The 22,635-nt window shown below is 46.1% G+C and overlaps 1 protein-coding gene across 9 annotated transcripts in view; it reads right to left on the bottom strand.

Annotated features, from left to right (window-relative positions):
- The window catches only part of CADM1 (cell adhesion molecule 1), a 170,520-nt gene that overhangs the window by 20,082 nt on the left and 127,803 nt on the right, over positions 1–22,635 (bottom strand). For 4 of the 9 annotated variants that reach the window (XM_049799352.1, XM_049799354.1, XM_049799355.1 and 1 more), the window contains exons 6-8: positions 16,157–16,256; positions 12,990–13,162; positions 8,901–8,972 (exon numbers count right to left, since the gene is read on the bottom strand). The exons of 1 other annotated variant lie outside the window; for it this stretch is intronic. In XM_049799352.1, coding sequence (XP_049655309.1) covers positions 8,901–8,972; positions 12,990–13,162; positions 16,157–16,256 — 345 coding nt within the window. The remainder of the gene's footprint in view (positions 1–8,900; positions 8,973–12,989; positions 13,163–16,156; positions 16,257–22,635) is intronic. 4 more of the 9 variants (XM_049799353.1, XM_049799356.1, XM_049799358.1 and 1 more) reach the window with 1 other exon arrangement.

The raw sequence follows: 22,635 nt of genomic DNA, 5'->3' as shown, positions 1-22,635 counted from the left end.
AAGCAAATGGTGAAGGGGAAAATGGTGGTGAAGGTGGGGGGAAAGTCGTTGTTTAGAGAGGGTTGTAAGACTGAGTATTAATTCCTGAGATAGCATCTTGGCATCTATAAATAGTTTCAATTTACTGTCTTCCTGAAACAAAAAAAGTTACGTCAGCTTTGACACTAAATAGAGAATCTGCTGAAAGCAAACTTGTATTCACGTGCTGGAAGAGATATTAGTCAAGAAACAGTGCAAACTGGACAGTGCATCTCGCTTCCCCGTCTGGGGACAGAGACCAACAGGTTACAAAAAATAAAGTTCTCAAGCAGTTGTAAGTGCGAACAAATATCCACGTCAAACAACATGTTGGCTGCAGCTGGAATGACAAAGTTATGATTAGCAAATGGTTTGGATGGTTGCAATAGGAAACACAGACCAGTTAAAGTTTAGAATGAGTTTTCTGGAAGTCCTTTTCAATCCCAGAGTCTTCTTTGAGAAGAAGGATTGTATACACACAGTGCTCCGAAGACAAATAATCTCACATTAAAGTAAAGCAACGAATGCCCCCCGACACAGGCACACTACTACAGTGGTTGCATGGCAAAGGAGAGAAAAATTGTCACTGCTGCTTCGGTACAAAATTAATGAATCCACATAAAACTGCGTACGCCAGACTCCACTGCTGTTCTGCCTGACATAGGAAGGAACAGCCCCGGCCCTGCAATGATGCTGCTAAGACAACCTCTAATTTTAAGATGGACTGGCTAACTTTAAACGTTCTTTCCTGTATTCCAGGTATGTGCCATTGACTTCTATTTTACCTCCAAGAATAGCCACCTTTATACACCAGACCAAACATATGGCACCCTGGAGATTAGGCTTCTGCCCCACATCCTAGAACGAAAATCATCTCTTCTCCTCAAACAGGGACCAGAAAGTCCTTGATACGCTTCTGGCTTAACTAAGGTTGAATGAAGCCAATGAAAGGCTTTGCCATCACCAAAAAGCACCATTCTGGTCCTGAGCCATAGGGATGAAGAACAGTCACACTGTCATAGAATCATAGAATGCTTTGGGTTGGAAGGGACCTTAAAGATCACCCAATCCCACAAAGCTGATGCTTATCATTTAAAACGGTAAGTTTGCGCTGAAAAGAGGGCTGTTTTACAAGACGCAGGAAAGCAGAGGAGGTAGAAAGCACATAAACAAAGAGGCTCAATGTGGTAATTTCCATCTTAAGATAAAGGCTTCTCTTCCTGATTCTAATCAGTAAGACAACAAAATGTGCTGTATGGGGAGAAGTAAAGCAATGCAACAGTCTCTCGAAATCTACTTGTACATAAATTTACCAGAAGACTGGTTTATAATTAAAGAAGGTATCCAAGAAAGGAACCATTACCCTCTATAAAGCTGAACATCTCTCTCACTTGTGATTTCTTTTTAGCATCCGTCATAAGAAGAGAGTTTAATGTGGCCAGCTCTCGAATGAAGACACTAAGGCACATCGTCTCGCAATACAGATGGTGCTATCCGCCAGCTAAGAAAACACGAACAACACCCAAATTTTAGGCACTCGCCACTTCCTTAGGTAGCTATACAAGAGTGCGTGTGCACACACACACTCACACACATATATACACATATTTATAAAACTACTATGTGAAGGCATCTGGGCAACATTTACTGAGTTACGAGCTCCATTCCTAAGCATCCTCATTTTTTCAAATGGATTCTGTCCAACTTCAAACTGTTCGCAGAGTGTGACAGACTGGGCCCTTTAAACCGGTCCATAATTAGTCCACAGCCTTAAACAGAACAAGCACGATGGCAGAATATTAAAACCCCAGCAGCAAAATTAAATTCACCGACTTGAATGCTCGAGCTGCAGTGCTGCAGCCTTACAGAAACACAATACACTGGAGCTTAGAAACATGCAGCTATTGTAAAAAGAATTACAACAGCACATCATCGAAGTAATGGCAAAATATACTTTTTTTAAATTTAAAGAGGTATTAATAAGTACAGATATCCATTCAATATATCACTTTTTAAATTGCTTTCTGAACTGAAAACAAAAGCCAATCTGATCACTGACTTGTGGAGCTCTTATTCTTCCTGGTTTTCCAGACAACTTCACATCTACTGACGAGGGCGAGCACAAATTCCTTCATGCTGCTGTTTCAACAGCAGCCTTAGGGACCAGCATGCACTATTAGAAACAGGATTTCAGCTTTGTTTCAGGTCCTTAAGGCTAGTAAAAAGCACTACAAAAATCCCATCATTCCCACTGAACAAACACCTCCTGGACATCAGCAGAGAGCTTACATTCCAGTAACACTGCTGAGAGCGGTCCGAGGGGCAAAGTTGCTCAAAAAACGCGCCAAGCGCAAAAGCACAGCAAGCCTCTCCCTTGCTAAATGCTCCTCGGAAGGACGGATGAAAATGTACTTTGCATTACGATACTCTATGATGATCCTCTGTAAAGTGATTCCAACTTGCGCTGAAAGCTTTTGTGTACAGGCGTGTTGCAATGCACCCCAGAGACAGTTTGATTTGCAGACCAGATGTTTCACAAAAATAATCACAATCTGTATGGAAGTTGCATGTGACAAGAACGAAAATATTCCGAAATGAGTGCTGCGGCTCTGGCTATGCCTTTTGATGTTTTTTTCCATAAAGATCTGCAAGGATTTGGGTTTTATTTAAATCCCAACCTTGTGAACGTCATACCTGCCCACAGTTTCATGCAGAAGCCAACACCACACTGTGCAGGCAGGGGCGTTTGCTCCCACTGCTCTGCCAAAACCAAAAAGACCTTGGGTTCAGATGGTGGCCTGCCACACTGGCCAGCATTGTATTAGCCCCATGCCAGCTCTGACCCCTTCGGTGCTCTACCCCCAGCCAGCCCGTGTCACCCAAGAGGGGACAGGTCCTCTGCCTGGCTGTCTCTGCCCTTGCCCTCCTGAATGTACATGTTTTCTGCCTAGCAAAATGAGGGTTTCTGCTCCGCTTATGCTGCCTTGCCACCAGTAACAGGAGACGTGACAGTACTGTGTCTGCTACTGACCGGACACGGTACTAAAAGGCTGAATTTTATTTCATTTTATTTTCTGTAACAGGCCTGTCAGCTAGTCTGTCTTCTCTTATTCCCTTTAATGCGGTCACATCCTGGACGGAAATGTCAGAAGAGTGCCGTATCATCTTTAAATTGACTTGACATTTTACCAGGGACATGCAGAAGCTTCAATGGAAAGCAAAAGTTAAATAATAAATAATTTGGGGGAACAAATCACTGGGCTTGAGTCCCTGCATGGTAGCATCAAGCACCTGGACACGCTGCAAGCTGGCAGCAAACCAGGAGTGCCCAGTGGCTCCTGCTGACCTGCCCATCTCCCCTTTTGCTGCGTGGGCATCTCCAAAGGGCCGCTCGAAAAGTGCGGAGAGAAAGCTATGAAAGAGCCCTGACGGCCAGGTGGGAGCGGACCACCACCGTCTGCTTTGACTGGGAATGAACCCATTTTCCTACGTGGGATTAAGCTGCATGTGACCACCACCAGCAGCAGCAGTAACCTGCACAAGCAACCGCACCCAACGAGCTGTGCAGCCTGCGATTCTGCTGGTGCATCTGTACTTGAGTAATCCCCACTCTGCCTCTTCACCTCCCACAAACCTACTGCAAGGTAATTTGAGCAAAGAATGACTGTTATTGCATTATTCCCGCCCACTGCCTTTTTGGATTACTGTTGGAATAAACCCCATGCAACATAGGCTTTCACACAACCAGCTGTAATCAGAAAAGAACAGACTTCTACTGAGGATAAAATCATCATTTTCCTTCCTTTGAGGAAGTTTTCTGGTGTGTGAATCCAGGCTTTGAAAACCTGCTACGCTATTTCTTCTCAAAGACTTCACAAGTCCAGGCATTATTATTTCTTAGGTAGCTAAGATGGCGCAAAACTGTGTTTTTTCATGAAGCACCCAGAGCTGGCACCCAGCCAACCTTTGCCCAGCTGACACGAAGCCATTGACCCTCGTCCAGCACCAGCATGGCCGCACTTGGCCACTTGGGCGAAAAGAGAGCTCGGCTGCTCCATGGCCCCAGTAGAGATGTGGTATTCGGACTTGGCATCAATGAACAGCTCCTGCTCTGGGGCTCGCTGACTTCCGAACACCGCCAAGTCAAACAGAGCTTGCTTACTCCTGCTCATAAAAATCTCCAGCCTCAAGAAGGAACAGAGGGTGTTTCCACAGCACAGGCTTAGGGCTTTCCAACCAAGTTTGTTGGGGAGGCTTCAGCATCTCTGGGAATTCTGAAGCTAAAAACTGCTGCCTGCAATGTTTCAGCTCCCTCAACACCTCCCCCTCCCCCCTACTGTAAGGGACCCGTGGGCTTTAAAATAGGGTCTAAAATGGCATTAAAGAGAGGCTGTGGTGGTATCTGCCAGCTTGCTGTTAATACTGCTGCAGGATGGACAGCAGGGGCTTTACAGAATCAGTAGCATTCAATGCAAGGCTTGAAATACTGGTAATGTGCACGCGCGTTGCACCCCCAGGTCTCCACCGAAACTGTTGCCAAGACACCTGCGTGATCCATCTGCAGCGAAAGTGTGATAAATGCAAATTTGCATGTACAAATAATACTGTAGATCCCGGGGCGCGAAGGTGTATGTGCTAAGCAAGACCAGAAGGCAGCAAAACGATACCTGAAAAGGCAGGCTAAAATGCTCCACTCTGCACTGTGCCCAAAGATGAGGGCTTTGCTATTATTAAGAACCTTTATCTCCCAGGAAACAACAGCTGTCCAAAAGCAGCATTTCAAGCAACGACTCTAGGGGTAATTCAAATTATGCAGTTTGCTCTGCTGTATCATATTGTACATCTTAATGAACAAAGCCACAAGGACAATTTGAACTGATAAAAAAGGGCTTGCCAGTGATAACAGCTGAAACGCCAAAGGATGGTCGGAATATCAATGCAGTTGGAGGATACAAGAAAAAGATCAAACTGTCATGCAGGAAATCTTTTCAAGCACCTACACTGAAGCAAAGCAACAGTGACAGAGGAAAAGCTTTAAAGGTCGTGCTGTTTTGGAAACTTTACCACTGTTCAGCTTTTCCTTCTGGAAAAAAGCAGCAGGTTAGCTTTTCAGAGAGCTTCCCCCAAACCTCCCTGCTGTAAAACCGCTTTATCGGCTCAGTGTGCCTTTGTAGGTCAAGCCTACGGCAGCAGCGATACAGGGTTGGGACGTGTCAAGCAAGAGGGGCCGAAAAAGGGACCCTTCGCTCCAGGCATGGACTTGGGTGGGTTTGGGGAGGGACTGGGAGCGCATGGGGGAGCACACTGCACCCTGCTAGCGGGGGAAGTAACGACTGTGCTCCCTCATATGCCTGCACATCGCATTCCCTGTCCTCTCCCCATTTGCTGCACCTACTGCTCTGGCTCATATTTGCTGAGCAGCATCTATCACTGCTCACAGATAAACTCTTTGGGACAGGATTGCATTTACGTGTCATGTCGGAACACACGTAGAGTAGAAATACTGTGCGTAAGCAGGGAAGAAAGATGCCCGTCATTGGAACCTGCACAAAGGAGTAACTTACCAGGCACGCGGAGTAGCAAACGCAGCCCTCTGAGATTGTTCTGCTGGATAGTCTTAGTAGGGGAAAATGAATCCAGAATAAGTTATCTCCCATAACTCAAAAGGACTGCTTCCAAGAATATAATTTTCTAGGGGCAGCTGCTAGAGAAGATGGCATACCTACAACCCGAGTTTGAACACAGAAACTGTTTCAGTGCAGGTCTTCCTCTCCTCCTCTTTTTTTTTTTTTTAAATTAAAGCAAGAAAATTGTTCATCAGAACTACTCTATGGTTTCAGGGGACATGAACCAGACCACTCTTATACAAGAAGTGGGGGAAAAAGGCAAAGTAAAATAATATGAAGTCCCCTTCATCCTAAGGAATGGTTTTCAACCCGGCTGGCTGGCAGACAACTCACACCCCGCCTGCCAGTGGAGACAAGAAACACCCCGTCTGCTACCAAAGCACTTATGTCACACTAGAAGAGTATTTCAGCGTTTTGGTGATTATAGGCATTAAGGTATTGATTGTCTCTTGAGGCTTTAAAACGCGTTTCAATACTACTATACTATGTAATTCTAGAGATTATGTTAATTTGACCTAATTTTTTCCAGCTACCAAGTCTCTTAGCTATTGAAGAGAAAAAGTTTCTGCTGCTTCATACTGCCTGCTTGCTGCCTGGAAAACATACACATGCGCGGCTCTGCACAAAGAAGGGAGGCAAAGCCTCCACTGTCCTTTGTGGGAAAAGCACACCAAACTTGTGGGCAGAAGATGTGGAGACTCACATCAAGAAGACTCAGTGTTGGGTGGAGACTCACATCAAGAAGTCTCAGCGTTCAGTCCGCGTGAGGAAAGATTATAAACATTTCTCTTATTGGCACAAACTAATCTTCTTCCAACTTTCCGTAAGCGGTAACTGCTGGAATTGGTGAAAGGCGTCAAGGAGGCAATGGAGACCCACCCAGGTTTTGCCAAGAGGATGTTGGCAAGCTTTGTGCTTCAGATCTGCCATTATTGCAAACAAAGCTGAGAGAAAAACATAGGACAGCCACACACTCCTGATCCCAAGGGACTTCTCCTAGGCTGATAAAAAGAGCAACCCACAATTCTCCTTGCACAAGAGCTGCTGGTCAATGCATCTTTGTGTGCATCTAATCTTTTCTCAGGGCAGTCGTACCTCCCCTCAGTGCAGCACCCTCACAAAGTGCCGTGCTGATCCTTGGGCCAATGGTTTGCTCCGATGGAAAGTTACCGAGGAGAAACAGCTGGGAAAATGCCATGCCAGAAGGTCCTCCCTTCCCAGAAGACCATCATCACCCCTTCATCTCCACGTTCAAAGCAAACCCGCAGGAGGACTTCAACAGTGATTTCTTACAGCTAGAGCCACGGCCTCAAGGATCACTGCCCAGTTGTAGCTGTGGGGGTGCTGACCAGCTCCTGGGTATCACCAACTCATCAGTGAGGCACAAATCCTGCTGGGGCCACTACCAAACCTGGGCAACACAACAGCAGCAGCTAGACCATAGCTGCACCTGAAACCAGCTTGGACAGGGGGCCTGGTGATAGACATTTCCGACTTTAAGAACCATCCGCCTCCCTTCCTTATTTTTAGTATGAAAAAGCTAGGAAACTACTGCGGAGGAGAGCCTAGAAGCCCAGAGGCTACTGAAAATTCACTAGTTGCAATGCTTGCAGCGGAAGAGCAAACAACAAAACGGCTATTTGTTATGAACAACCACTGCTTTGGAGCCTGAAATGGCAGGTGAGGATAGCGTGCACCCTTTGGAAGCCAGTCCTAGGGCAATCCCGCAAACAACAGGCTGATTATAATCCAGTTCCCGGGACAAGGACAGTCATTCGTATCGGCAGGCACCAATGTAAACTTAACAGGATCGATCGAGCATCAAGACAAATTCTCCCTTTTAGCCTTCCCAAATTCACTGAAAGCATTAACAAATTACCGTAAAACAAAAGAAAACTGTATGCGTGTCCATTTACACCGAGACACACGGGACCGAGTTTCTCTGCAAACGGCTCTTAAGGAGACTTTGACAAAGCCTGAAACCTACTCTGAAATGAAAGCTGGTTAAGTTAAGAAATTAAAAACAGAATTGAAACAAAGCGATCAAACCGCAAAATGGGGAAGCGTTCATGGTAGAGCGTCTCAAGCATCCAAACTTGGGTGCCTGGAGTTCGGTTTTATTGATAACCACCTGGAAAGAGGAAGACGGAGAATGGCAACGTCTGGACAACACGATGGTGGATGGCAGACAGCGCACACGCAGTGCGCATTAAGGCACGTTGGGAGAAAGGCTTCGATTGCTTGTCCGTGCCAGCGGAGTCTGACTTGGTTGCAAAAACCTCAGAAGGAAAAGAAGCCACAAAACACCCCGAGCAGGACAGTTAGAGTCAGCTGAGCAACGTCATAAAAGCAAATAAAATGTGAAGGCATTTACACAGGGGATGGTTTACAGCAACAATAAACATTATGCCATTAGCTATTCAATGGTCCGTTCTCACCTTCGGCTTGTCACCTCTACCTCAAAAAAAAAAAAAAAAAAAAAAAAAGGCAAGCAAAAGCAAAAGCAGCAGTTGAAATAGAAAAGATCAGAAAAATGACAATGCAAATGATTACAAAAAATCAGAAAGGCCTTCCTTATGAGTGGAGAGAGTCCGGTCTAGTGAGGAAGCATGACAAATGTGTGTAAAAGAGAGAGGGGTCTCGTGATCAGCTGGCTGTTTTTATTCACCTTTTCCCGCAAGACAGGGAAAAACTCAGAATGCTAAAAGCCAGCTCCTCAAAAAGGGTCCTACAGATGGTGTTCGACTCAATAAAAAAAGACCGGTGGAATTCACTTTTCTGGGAGAGGGAGGTAGAGGGCTTACCACAGAGAGAGACCAAACACCTAGGCATGAGAAAAAAGCATCTTAAGTCACATGAGGTGAATTAAGTTACTGAAGACCAAATGTCCTGCTTCTGCATACAAATTGCTCAGAAACTGATACTGAGGGGGTTGAGGCCAAACCAACTGCCCATATTACGTGAGCTCTAAGGCTGTTTGTAGACTTCGGTGGAAAGTACCCAATATTAGCCACCAGCAACTGAACTGATAGCTTTTTCTGCCATGGCAATTCCCACGTTTCAGAAACACCTGCAGTAAGGACTGTCCAACTCGTCGAACTGCTGGACCAGGACTCGCGCTGTACGGTGGGCATATTTGAGAAAAAAAAATATATGCAAGTGATTGTTGTTTTTCCCCAGGCTTCATGCTCTGCTTACATACATAAAAGACAATAAACATTCAGGACATTTCCAATGGTTATGAAGGTACCATACCTGTGATGGTGGTAGGGATGGTGGTGGTAGTGGTGGTGGTTGTTGTGGGAGGAGGGATAGTTGTGGGGGGATCTGGATAAAATATAAAAAGGAAAATAATAAAAAAGCAAATTAAGAAAAAACAAGCAGAACACAACAGCGGTCAATCGTGATCAGAGAAAAACAAGGACGCTAAGAAGCGGCACGGCTGTCGGATGCCTTTCCTCCTCCAAAACCAGATGGTGACTGCCCAGCTGGCTTTAAGGACAGTGGGCCAGATCCTCAGCAGCTGGACATGGCTTCGAGCTCAACCCGCGTCTTGGGAGCTGTGCACAGCCTTACTCTAGCTGGAGAATCTGGCCCCAAAACTCTCCCCCCTTTTTGCCTTCTACAATGCTAAAAAAAAATAATTAAAAAAATAAACAAAACCCAGCATAAATTAGTCAATGAGAGAGAGAGAAATGGAATGGGAGAGGCATAAGAAAAATAAACTGCACGCTTTCCATGACAAAACGAACAGCTTACATGTACAAAGAGAGACACGGTGGTGCTTTGTTGGTGTTCTATGTATACGTTTGAAAACCGAGGTGGGAGGTTTGTCTGAGGGGCTCTGCTGTGCATAACAGGCTAAATATCAACAGCACATGAATATATCTCACTTTCTTCCCAGAGCTGTTCACTTCGCTATTCTTCCCCTATGAATACATGGCAGCAGGATGTTAAAAACTACTTCAAAGATAGTAATACTAGAAGGAAATGAGAACATTGTTACTTAATATAAATTTCAAGGTATGAAGAATTTCACCAAGATCTTTTAATAAAAAAAAAAAAGGTCAGTATTTTTCTGACCATTTCAGCTGAATGCTCTTGTTTTTGCTACTAGGGCAGTGGTAATGAGAAACACGGATACGGTGATGTTTCTCTTTGTGACTGATAACCATTTCTCGGACATACACTATCTGTTGAGACTCAAACCGCTGCTGCTCTTCACAGCGTGTATGTTACGTACAGGGGCACATCCTCATCAAAATTATTGGGCAGGAGAAGGTAGATATGAGAAGATGTAAAAGAAAAAATATGTATCAATGCCCAGATGATCAAACTGAATGCGCTAAGTAGTCGGGAAGACTTTGAACTAGGGATTCATTCGGCAATAATAGAGCATGAAACATTTCATGGGCTTTTGATTTTAGGTTTCCTCTACAGCATGTCAACTTTTCATCACCAACACATCTGCTACTCTTTTATCTCCAAGCGAGCTCTCTCAGATTCCCTAATTAAGACATCTGAACTTTAATTATATGCTGCACCTTTATTATATTCCATACAACTTCCCAAAAGTTACGAAACATTACTTCGGAGTTCGCTTCGCTGTGCAGCACTTATTTGCAGTTATATTATAAGTGGTTATTGTCCTTCCCCTACATCCGAAGCATCCCAGTCCCTACACTTACGACAGGGCATTCCTTACTCCTAATACATTTGTTTCCCCAGGAGCAGTGGAGACTGAAACAGCTGAAGCACAGCAGAACCAGGGGAATAAAGTCCTTGGCCTTTCACCAAACTGCATGGGGATGATGCCACACAGCAGACTCTTCCTCGATAAAAGCAAAATAAAATATTGTGTGCTAATTGCACTGGAAGTTTCTAGCAAACGTGTCTGCCTACTGCCACGGGGAGGAAAAGCATGAATGAATTTTAAAAATGAACATGGCTTCGGAATGTGCCAATTCGCTTAGACATCCTTATACCATGTGCGCAGCAGAGGAAAGGTGTGTTAAGCAACAGCTCAGCAGCAGTTATTTTGCAAGCCCTGGCTGCTGGAATGCACGTAAAACCATTTAAGTTCACGTGTATGCCTTTGGTATGGGGACTACACCAGCCCTGCCTCTTGAGGAGGAGTGCCAGACCACGGCTCTGCTGTGGCTACCGCTGCTCCCCGATGACACCTCGGGTGTGGAGTGTCTGTAATTCTCCCAGTTCCCAAGTTAACGTGATTTGCAGGAGCTCTGCACCGACAAGCGGTGAGAGCCAGCCCCGTCTGCAGTGAGGCAGAGGACAAGCAGCGAGGCACATTCCTCCCACCAACTTTCACACTACGCCTACAGAGACGTGTCTGCAAGGACATGGATTCCAGTGCTGCCTCTAATATTTGCTGTCTTGTAGTGGGGAAAGGTGGCAGGGGCTGGAGACATAAATGCTTGCCATTGACGACTGAGGCAAGACCAGCACACTCTGGGCAAGCAGTGGAACTTGCCTTCAGCGACAGCTCGAGTTAGGTTCTGTACCCGAAGGCTTCAGGTGACGCCACAGCCCAACTGCTTCCTCCACACCAACAGCTCTGGACTTCTCCTTTTGAAATTCAGGGTTATAAGGATTCTTTATGCCGTCCAGAGTGCCAGATCCTAGCAGGACGCTCCCGAACGTGCAGAAACTGGACGTGATGGGATGCAAAACCATCATCTGCCCTCAAGCTCCTGACAGACCACGAAAAGTGGCCAAAATGTCTGTTGGATGCCTGAACTAGAGTCCACAGGTTTACATCCCCTGGGAACCCACATCTGCTTTCAAATAATACTGGCTCAGGTCTCCTCCCATGGATTTAATCCTGAGGGGGAACAGCACTGCGCAAGTCCTGTGTGGTCTAGTTCTCACCCACATCCAAAACGCAGAATAACTAACAAGTGCGAGAGTTACTACAAGCTCTAAATCCCAGGTCACTAACATTGGTGAGGGTTCATCTAGCGCTCACTCGGGCGAAAAGAGGTACCTAAAACTATACGAGGAAGGAAACCACCTCATCTACAACTGCTTTATGGCTTCCCCAAGTTTTAAGCTCACGGGGAACTGCCTGTGCCCTATTTCAACTTCTATATTCTCCACAATGTTAGTTGTTTCTCTAAACACAGATGTAAATGAGGTATTTTTTTATATCATGAGCATACCAATTATTCCATCATAAACACGTATCTGACTTAATTTTGTAAACTGGAGTCTTTTGGAGATGTAGGCACTAGAAAACTACCTGTATGATGTGGTAGATGAGTTCAATTTCAGCTCAAAGCTGTAGCTTTGCTATTATCTTCAGCCTTGGGGCAAGTTTCTAAGACTGGGCTTAAAATCGCTCATGTGCAAGTGGCATTTGGACAGGCGAGATGAGGTTCTCAACTATTTGTCTGGATCAGAGCAAGTACAAGAGAATTGGGACTGCGGAGCTTCAAGCGGCTGATGCATGGAATGAACTTCAAACCAAAGCACGTTACTGTCCCATCCGAGTAACAGGCAATACCCACCACGAGCTCAGCCCAGCCACGCAATAACCACTCTTAACGGATAAAGTTTAAATATGCAGCCCAAGGGAATTGCTCATAATTAAACTGGGGGATCACTCTTGAAGTGCCTACTGAATCTTCATTATATGCAACGCCTCGTGAAAGGAGCACAAGGTTTAAAGCAATGGCAAAATAATGCAGAGGAACGGACAAATTAAAGTAGGTACTTAATAGCGCTTTAAAAAGATGCTGAAGCATGTTTTAGTGTCTGCTCAGCCGCCACAGATAGGCTTAAGGCATCTCATTCCTCCAGTTTATTTACTGGTTTGTAATTATCTGGGGATGCTGGCTGATTCTTCGGTAATTTAACTTGCTAATGGAAGACTGGGAATCCGCCCCCCCACCCCCAGCCCCAGCCCATTGCTGAAGACACTGGAGAAGCTATTACAAAAAGAAAAAGGAATTATCGGAGAAGTCCTAGGAGAACTGTCAGGCCAGAGAACTTCACAGTTCTCCCTGTGTCCCTGCTCTGGCTTTTCCTTGGGCTTCACCCAACAGCACGTGAGTGCCGTGGCAAGCCCACAAGCACAGCTCCGGAGGAAGGAGCTCACCGGACACTGGAATAGGCTCTGCACCCGATGCACGACACCGAGAGTTACAGAAGCAAAAGAAATGGTTTTCCAGCCCCTACCCCAGCCCGGTATAACGTAGATGTGTTGGGAGCTCTCTGTAAATCTTGCGTTAAGCAAAACGTTAAGTTCTGTCAAAGCTTTCAGAGCGCGGTATGTTGCAATTATGTGTAAATGAGTCTAGAAGAACGGTGGTTTTTCTCACGTACCGTATACAAACAGCATGTAATCCGCATGTGATTTCCCCACCGCGTTTGAAGCCTCACAGCGGTATGTACCATTATCTGTTTTGTTTAGGTTACTAATGAGAAGGTTTGAACCAGACACTACAACGTGTTGAGGCATCTCATCATCTACTCTTAACCACCTCATGTCCGTAGGCCTACAGAGGAGGGAGAAAAAGAAACAAGCACATTACTATTTTCCTATGGTAAAGATGGCATCTTCAATAGTTCATCCACAGACAGAAAGCCCAAACCAAGAAAAACTGTAAAGAAATAACACATACTTTTTTGCACTACTCAAGCCCAGATGCTGTTGGGCTTCCTCAATTTAACTTTATTTTAACCCAACAGGAAACTGTATCCAGACCTTAAATTTTCGGAAAACACTAATGCAAGCAGGAAGAAAGGTCATTAGTGGTTAATCATTCGCTTTTTCCGTAAACCTGAAATCTTTGAGGCTATGGACTAAATGTGCATCCACAGGGTACTCTGAGTGCAGATCTGGACAGCGTGTGGCAGAACGAGTACATTTTTGTCAAATGTGAGCCCTTCCACAAAGCTAGGCGATGGACCTGTTTACCTCCGCAATGGCCGTGCCGCTCACTAAGAGCGCTGCAGATGCTAGAAGAGAGGAACACCTTTCTCCTCTCCCCCAGTCCCGCCTGGCCAACCGGCAGCCTCTCTCCTGCATCCCTTTGCTAACGGAACCAAAAGGAGTATCAGGTTTACATCATTCAGGGAATGAAAAAGGATGTTTTGTTAGAGCTAGTAAAGAAAGCGAGTGCTGTGGGGCTTGGGGGGTGGGAGTGTCTTTTTTTATTTTTTTTTATTATTACTATAGTCTTCAAGCAGCAGTAAGGGGACAGGTCAGGTGCTCCTGAGACAGCCATCCCCAGCAAGAAAATTACAGCTTCTTTCAGGGTGACTCAACAATAAGCTCTCAAAAGGGGAGCTTTAGGCAGTCCAACAGTCTTCAGCCTGCCTAGTTCCAAAGTTTGCAAGTCGGCCTTTGCTGGGAGCTCATGCTGCTGGAGGTATCTCATAGCTCGGGCTTTGCCCAGCACCCAGATGGTAGACTACTGTCATGAGGTAGAAGCTGCTGAAGTTTCAACATCCCAGCCACACTACTGGGACGGATACAACACTGAGCAAAACCAGTTGGGTACCAGCTGCCTGCTACAAAGCTAACATCTGGTTTTGGACGAGGGCTTGGCGCTCTCCTCCCTGCTTCTGAACTGTCAGCACACAAGCCACGGCATGGGCAGCAGAAGCTCTTGAGAGAGCAGAATTGCAGTTGAATCTCAATAAGGGTGGAAAGGGTTTGGATGCTCCTGGCTATGGTTTTCAAAGGGCTACTTGTGATTTTGGAGTGCTGAGATTTCCCACGCTGCGCGCACTACACAGCAGACTGTTTCTCATAGACGTGCGTCACCCCACATTTCCTAAAAGCGATTATTTCAGTATCTTCCCACTTTTGTCATAGTCTTGGGGGGGGGGGGGGGGGGGGGGGGGCAGCTGTGTCTGATCTAACAACGTATTAATACCAGAATAGAAATTTCTACTCTCTGGTCTTTTGTTCTCCTCCGAACTTCCCTCCCCCAATGGTTATGTTGCCAAATTTTGCAGAGAAATTATTTTGGTTAACTGGAGAAATGTCTCTGTCTCAAACCTCTGTAAAGGATTTTATGAAATATCTTTGTTTTAAAAACATTGAGCTCAACACAGCCCGTTATTTTCCTGTATCTTTTCTTCCACTTTGAGAGACACAGGTGAAGTGACCTACATAAGTGAATTCCTAGCACATTACTAGCATCACCGTAACTTTAAGTGGCATGCTGCCGGGGAGATGTGTCTGTCTTATTTAACATGTGTACGTCTTATTCATAGCCTGGAAGAAAAAAAAGTAAAGAAGCCTATTCATTAAATTCCCAGATGATAGCAAACGGGAGGAACAGCAGTTACTCATGAGAGGAGGAATGCAAAGGGGCTTTGACAGACTCTGAGCAGGGAATATATACTAAAATGGAACTCGGCAGGGGATGTGCCAGTCTCTAATGTACGGGGAAGGAGTCAGCCTCATGCCGAGCAGAAGAAACTGGGAAGCAGGAACCAACAAAATAATCTAGGAGAGGAGGTATACTACCGTGGAGGATGACAGTACCCCAAGCCTCCTTGCTGCTCAGCGCTCACACCCTGCCTGCCGCTGCCCACAGCAGCAGAACTGTCAAACTAGATGGCTTCCAGTTCGACTATACCTGCAGGAACTCCTTAGCTCTGGCACACTACCAAGGAGACACTGACAGGTTTCAGGGATGTTTGCAGACATCTTATGAACATGACGAAAATAAAAAAGGATTGTAAATACTTGACAGCCATAAATCCAAGTGGAAGAGGAAGTATTTAAAAATAAATAAATAAATAAATAAAAATCGACGAAACTTAAATCAGAACAACAATGGAAGTGTGGACGAAAATCTACCCTCCCTTGCCAGGATTTTCCTGATGCATAAATTTCTTTGACTACATAAGAAAGCCTCAAGGGCATGGCCAGAAGAGGAGAAAGAATAAAACTTGCATTTCATAAAAACCACACAGGGCACCAAAAAGGGAGGAAAATCTTCTCAGAGTCTATACAAGCAGAAAGACAGACTGCCTTACCTTAGGGATCCATTCCACTTTTACAAGTGCTCTGTTCTTTGGTGCCGGGCTTACTTCTGCATACTGGCACCTCATTGGGATTCAATACGCAGGCCCCTGACCTCGCTCTTGCAGATTAATTGCAACCGCTTGCCACCCCTGCCATTCCCTGGGGGAAGAGGCGTACAGTTGTGGGGCCCTTCCCTTCTGCACCTGAGGGCTGGCTGCATGGTGGCTGCCAAGAGCTCTCCTAGGAGCTCTTTGAGTGGAAATCCCTCAGCTGTTAGTTATATGGGAATAAATGCAAATCAAAATAGACGTCTTAATTGCGCAGCAGATGCTCAAGTGCAGAAAGCATCTCTCTCTTTCACACTGTTACATCATCTTCGCAGCAGAGAATGGCATATCGAGCGTCTGCAATAGCAACAGAGGCCAACCAACGTCCGCGTGCTTCTGCGGCATGACCCCGTCACCGCTGGACAACCTGGTCCAGCCCGGGGAAGCGTCCAACTTACTGTGGTTTTCCAAAAGCTGCGCACGTCAGTTCAAGCGGCTCCCCTTCTCTGGTGAGGCCTTGCACTGGGTAATTCTGAGAAACCCGCACTTGAGGCTTATCTGCAGGACAAAAACATCAGTTCGTAAGCCGTCGCGTCACACCGGATCAGATTTGCGCGCGCCCACAGCAAGAGGCGGTCGCCGCTGCCGCTCTCCTCTCGGCCCCCTCTGTGCCGTCTGCCTGACCGTTTGCCGGGCCTGAGCGCGGTGCATGCTCCCAGCCAAAGTGGCTGGCAGCAGAAGGTGGAGCTGGCACCGCTTCGCACGCCGGCCGGAGCGCCGCGCTTCCCCGGGAAATATGTTTTGCTGCACCAGAGTTTATCTCTGAACTTGCTCAAGCTCAAAGGAACTCATTTGCCTTCACGCTGAGGTGACACCAGAGATATCTGTGGTGCTCAGAATTGATAGGTTTTACTGTGTATCATATATTACTGTATGACAATGCTTGGTGTCCACGCATATTAATATGTTGGGCTTTACAAGAGACGCTTGTTAGAAACACCAAAAGAAGTCAGAGCCGCTGCTGCTTTTGTTTAAACAAGAGAAGGTTTTATTTTGTCCAAACGAAGCTCTTCTAAATCCTAAAATAAACACAGAGAGTTAAAGCATTTCTAGTTAGGGAGCCAACTCAAAAACACTTTAGCAAGACCCTGCAGGGGAAAAAAAAAAGCCATACCACAAACCTAGAGTCCACAATTAAAAAATTCATTACCCCCTACAACTGAAACACAGATTAAAAACGCCATCTAAGCTGTAGCTAAAATGTTATCAGTGCAAGAAATCAATTCAACGCTACAAATGCCATTAAGCCATATATATTTTTCAGGAATTTACTCAACTGTAAGGAACAAAGGCAGGCAAAAAAATCAGTATGCATAAAAGTTGAAACCATTTAAATGTTTCTATTTCCTTTGAGAGTAACTGCTACCAAAAATATTGGCTTGCTGCATTTTATTAACTGTGTTTAACTCATTAACATGCTTCCTATGGAATAATAGAGATTAGAAAAAAAAACCCATGTCAGGATTTAACCAATTTAAAGTCTCATAATTTTCAGTAATGGAATAAGCTACACCGGTAAATCCTCTCCTGAGATGACTATACCACAAACATTTTATAAACTAATCCCTATTACAGATGCTCCTCGCAGCTATGAAACTTGGGCGTCTCTGCTGGCTGGAAACCATGGCAGACGTGTGGGGAGTGTGAGGCTTTGGGGGTGTCATGCGTCCGAGGTGCAGAGTCCCAATTCCACTGGAGATGCGGGTGACTTCAGCGTGCCCCAAAACACACCTAATCCTTTGCACATGCGAAATGAAGATGTGGAAGCGACCAGGGTGAGGTTCAGGCGTGAGCTGAACTAAAAAAGGTCCTTGTAGGAGGGTGGAAGAGCCTCCGAGCGTGCCCTCGAGCCGAACCCCGGAGCCAGACCCGTTCCCGGCGTACCCAGGCTCCCCCATCTCCCCCATCGTGGCGAGGCGTGGGTCCAGCCAAGGCAGTTCAGGCCTCGGAGCCCTGGGAGGGACGCAGCACAAGCATGCACAAGAAAAGCATGGGAAGGCAAAAAGCAGCGTGAAATACTGCACTAAGCTTGGTCTCCGCCACGAGCATTTACACAATGCATAAACACGGAAAGACGAGCTAACCCGAGTATGATGCAGCAAGTAAATCACAAACAGCATCTCAAACGCTGCGCTCACGCTCACCGCTTTCATTCACAATTCCCACCTCCCTGGCCATCTGCTCACTCTTTATTACTTGCTTTGCGGCAGTACCTACGAGCCCACGCCAGAAACATGGATGCTATTGTACTCTATGCTGTAGAAAGAGCAGAAAACCTTTTCAGCCCAATTTACATGGGAACAGGACTACAGCACCCTGTGATGAGAAAGCTCTGCACAACATCTTCTGCAGCTTGCCTCTCCTGTTGCTCCCATCCTGTTTTCATTAGATAAATTTCAGTATTTCTAATGAGCCGTTTACCAGCTGACAATTACTTATGGAAATCAAGAGGAATACACCGAAGGCTCGCTGTACTGAGAATGAACTGCAGACTAAGTAGGCTCTCCCAAAACTACAGGAGGTAAGCCCTTCCCTTTCAGCTTTCCAGCCCTGTAGTCTTCATGAAACAAATGAAAGCAGCAAAGTGAATCCCTACTACTTGGATCTGGACACCGCAGAGATGTCACCTGCAATAGAAATCTGGGCTTTATTAGCACACGTGCACGCACTTGTGAAGACAAGAGCATTCCCAACGGAGTTTTCGCAGTAAATGTCCCTCCCAAGCAGGACTCGCCAGCATGCCGGTAATTACAGCGGGTACTTGTGAAAATGCTTCACAAGTCTGAAGGATTCGGAAGGATGGCTGGGCACTCGGGAAAACTGACATTCTCATCAGGCTTATGGTATACAAAAAAAATTTCTCTTGCGCTTCAACCAAGAATTGGGGTGTGTGTGTGCGTGTGCCTTTTTTTCCAGGACATGCCTGTAGAGAATCTTAAGTTCTATTTCTGCTGCTAAGAGTCCCATCTCAAAGTCAGTGTATTTTCTTCAGATTATGGACTCTGGTAGCAAAGCTTTGCAAAATGCCGAGCACCGTGGGATCCTGAGCTCTGTCCTACCCAGGACTGTAACATTTAGTAGCCTACACTGGTAAAGGCGTGATGATTTTCAGTGCCTGGACTTGCAGTTTGGCACCTATTAGCTGCTTTGTTAAAAAGGCCACATTCTAGCTGCAGCATCTGCGGCTGTATAATCTGGGGCAATGACTATCTCGGATGGTGAGCCAGGGCATAAGGCAAGCAGCAGCAGCAGAATTTTTACTACCAAGCGCATTCCAGCAGCCCAAAATCCTTGACTTGGAACTTCATAATATCATACCACTGGATTACTACATAAAAATAAACGCTTGCATCTATGCATCTAAGCTGCTACATACTCTACCAGTAGCCAATTAGATCTAACAACCCAAAGCTATTTCCTAGTACGCCTCTTTCTAGCAGCTTAAAAACCCCAGCCTAGTAATTTAATAAGGCACCTTTATTAAGCTAAATTCATTCAAAAGCTAAGAGTGATATACAAGGTTAAATACCAGTAGTCTAAAGGTTACGCTGTAGCAGCAACCAATTTGAAAAACTTATTACAAACCCATTCGGCGTTTGATGAGATTTCTTTTACAACAGGCGCACCGTGTGTCTGCAAGCGGGGGAACCACAGCCTTCCCGGAGGGGACAGCACGTCCCGCTCCTCGCCCCGCCGGTCAGTCACGGTGCGCGCCAGCCCGACCCTGTGCTGAAAAAGGCTCCTTTCCCCCCCTCCCCACCAAACAACTCTACTGTAATTTCTCAAGCAACGGAGATGCTGAAGAGTCCTCCAGCTGAGGCGTCGTGCTGAAGCGGCAGGCGCTCGATGGCTCAGACGGAGCCCAGGTGACAAGGCAGGAGGGCACATCTCCCCCCCGAATTTCACTGGCCATCCCAGGCTGCACCCACTGACGCTGCATAGCTTTAAAGCTCTGTGGTTTGGAAGCTACCAAGACACTCAAGTTATTCTGCATTTGTCCCAATTCTTCCTCTTATGAGCTGCTCGCCCAGTTTTTGTGCCATCAGCAAAAAATTAGTAACAGTGACTTTTTAGGAACTTCAAACGCTTTGTGGGAGCACTGAACAGGATCGGGCCAAGCACCCAGGCCAGTGCAGTCACTCTAAAAATACCATCGTTTGCTGATTACTCCCTAATGACTATCCTTTGAGATCTGCCAGTTAGCGATTTCTTAATCCGTTTAAACGTGCACTTCATCGATAATACTTAGATCTCATTAATCGGCCAAGATAAAACATTATAGCGAGTCCAGTGCCCTACAAAAGCCTAAGCCTATTATTTCTACCCACTTCCTTACATCAGGCCAACCTACAATCTCCAAGGCAGGCAAGCTCACCATCTCAAAGCCCATCGCCAGATGGATTTGGCAAGCGTGACCTCTTCATGTGCCAAGGGTACCATGATGCTCCGGCTGGGTCAGCCTCGGGACCTGCGCCGCACACCCCCTTCCCACCCTGCTGCTCCCCCGCGGGGCTGCACCCAAAACCAAGCCAAGGGCAACCGTCCAGCCCCCCACAAGTGCCTCTTTCCAATGGCTGGCATAAGGTCTGCAGCTCCTAGAGGAGTGCAGCAAGTGCTCTGGAGGCGGTAGTGGCAAGGGTTTCTCTAGCCACCCACCCTGTGGCTAAATTCTCAGACATCGCAGCCAGCAAGGACGCTAACATGCAGTAGGCATGACTGTTATCTGGGAGTATGACCTCGTGCTGAAATAAAAAGCTGGTTTTCTTGGGAAGGGCAAGAAGGCACGTGAAAGGTGGTTACATTCTCACCCTCATGCCTCTCCCCTGAAATACAGTCAGAATATGCATAATGAGGAAATGACATGCAGTAAATGTAACTGTGGTCATATCCAGTAATTTCACCGTGCACAAGAGCTACTAGAAGCTGCTATAGAAAACCTGCATTGCACTCGAGGTACATGTTCTTTGGGGCCATGCCAATCATACCAGAGTGGAATCATCACACCACAGCAGCTCCTGGTCCTCCAGCAATCTCTGTGCAAGTGATATGGCTCCTACAATGCAGCAATCTGTCCACTCTAAACACAAAGCCTGCACCAAAACAGTCATTAATAACACAGGAAAAACATTTTGGGGAACACTGCTTCTTTTCCGAAGCCCAGGTGACTCCCAACCCTTGCCAACCACCACCACCACCAGACCAGCGAACCCTTCCCAGCTGATGCGCTCCCAGCTGAGGTTGGAAGACAGCTGAAAGCTGCCTTCCCACGTGCTGCTTTGGGGGGAAACCGCACAAAAACACGAACGAGGAAGACAAGCTCTTGAAAGCAGGCTGGGGCTCAGAGAGCTCTGCCGCAGAGCGGGAACAAGCACCGTCTGACAATGCTGCAGTTCTCTTTGGCGGTTCAGCTGCTTATGGAGCGGCCACACAGAGGGGCTACCCAGGACCTCGGTACATTTTCAGCACAGGATTTCTCTCTCTCTGCTCCAAATACAGCTAAGGTTCTACATTAAGCAAATTGCACGTGACTATACATGGCCGCTTTCTTCCCGGCAGACAAAGACATGCTCCTGCAGTGGGTCTGGGACAGAGGTACGGCAGCACGCCGCTCGGTGTCTTTTGCAACGCCAGACTGTTTGCCAGCAGAGAAAACTACAACATGGACTCTTTCAATGATTCAGCTGAAAATGCTCCTGCCTGCACTGTCACATTAGGTACCGAGTCCAAGTTTTAAAATCCATTTTACGATTACTGTATTAATTCCTGATGTGTACCTCTTGGCAAAAATGATGACAGATGGCATCCTCAGGAGAAGGATCCCGCAGGCCAAGCAGAGTTCCTGCCCGCTTTAGGTAATTCCAGCTTCAAAATCACCCAGATAATACTGCATACATTCAGAGGGGCACTATTTTATCCAGCTCCTCATCCCTGCATCGTTCCGTGGCCCAAACTAACTATTCAAAAAACCTGACTTCTGGCAGTTTCTGTATCTTATCACACTGGCATGCTAGGGGAAGAGCAGGAGCAGTACGTTCTTCGATATTAAAAGAAGTCAGCGACATTAACATTTATACACAAGAGTAAATACAGCTGTCACCTTTATTCTAAAACCAAGAAGGTTGGCTTATAAGGAAATGAAGTCTGTGTCGGAGACAACCCAGACCCAGCAATCCCGGGTATCTTCTGCTCACCTTTTGCAAGGACAAAAGTCTGCATTGCTGATTTTCAGCCAAAACACAGAAATCTATTAAATGAATAGACGCCGTGTTTAAAATGATGAATAAGCAGATGAGCGGCAGTTCACAGCTTGTCTGGAAGAGCCTTTTAACCCCAAACACGACTTTGCAAACTTCACCCTCGACTGAAGGGATTTAAACACTTAGCTTGTAGCAGGAAAAGGAAAGCCAAAGCCAGACAGGTATTGTGGTACAAACACTTCCCTGGTAAATATTTGAGTGCATGTCGCTGCTTAATGCTTGCAAAAGGCAGAGTCCAGGCCGTACTGTGTGCTCCTCACTCCCAACAACATTCCTCTGAGAAAACCTTATTAATGAGCTTGCAAACGAGCACCCAACTGGGAAATGTCACAAACAAGAGTGGCTAATGCCCCAGAAAATCAAATAACTGAACACTTGGCTGATTGTGGTGCTTTTCATATTTACTAAAAGAAAAAAAAAAAAAAAAAAGCTTTAAATCAAAGTTTCTGAAGGGGTCAACACCTCACTGAACAAAACAAGTCATTTGTTTGTTTTTAGAACTCTCCAGATGATAAATTACATTGATGTTAATCACCTCACTGCATACTATGCAATTAATAGCTGTATTTGATAGAAATGTAAGGATTACTGGAGATGCAACAGCATACATACATGGCCAA

Source organism: Accipiter gentilis, chromosome 5 (genome assembly GCF_929443795.1).
Source record: "Accipiter gentilis chromosome 5, bAccGen1.1, whole genome shotgun sequence".
Lineage (NCBI taxonomy): Eukaryota > Metazoa > Chordata > Aves > Accipitriformes > Accipitridae > Astur > Astur gentilis.
The sequence above is the reverse complement of the archived record's forward strand: the minus strand, read 5'-3'. Positions and strand labels throughout refer to the sequence as shown.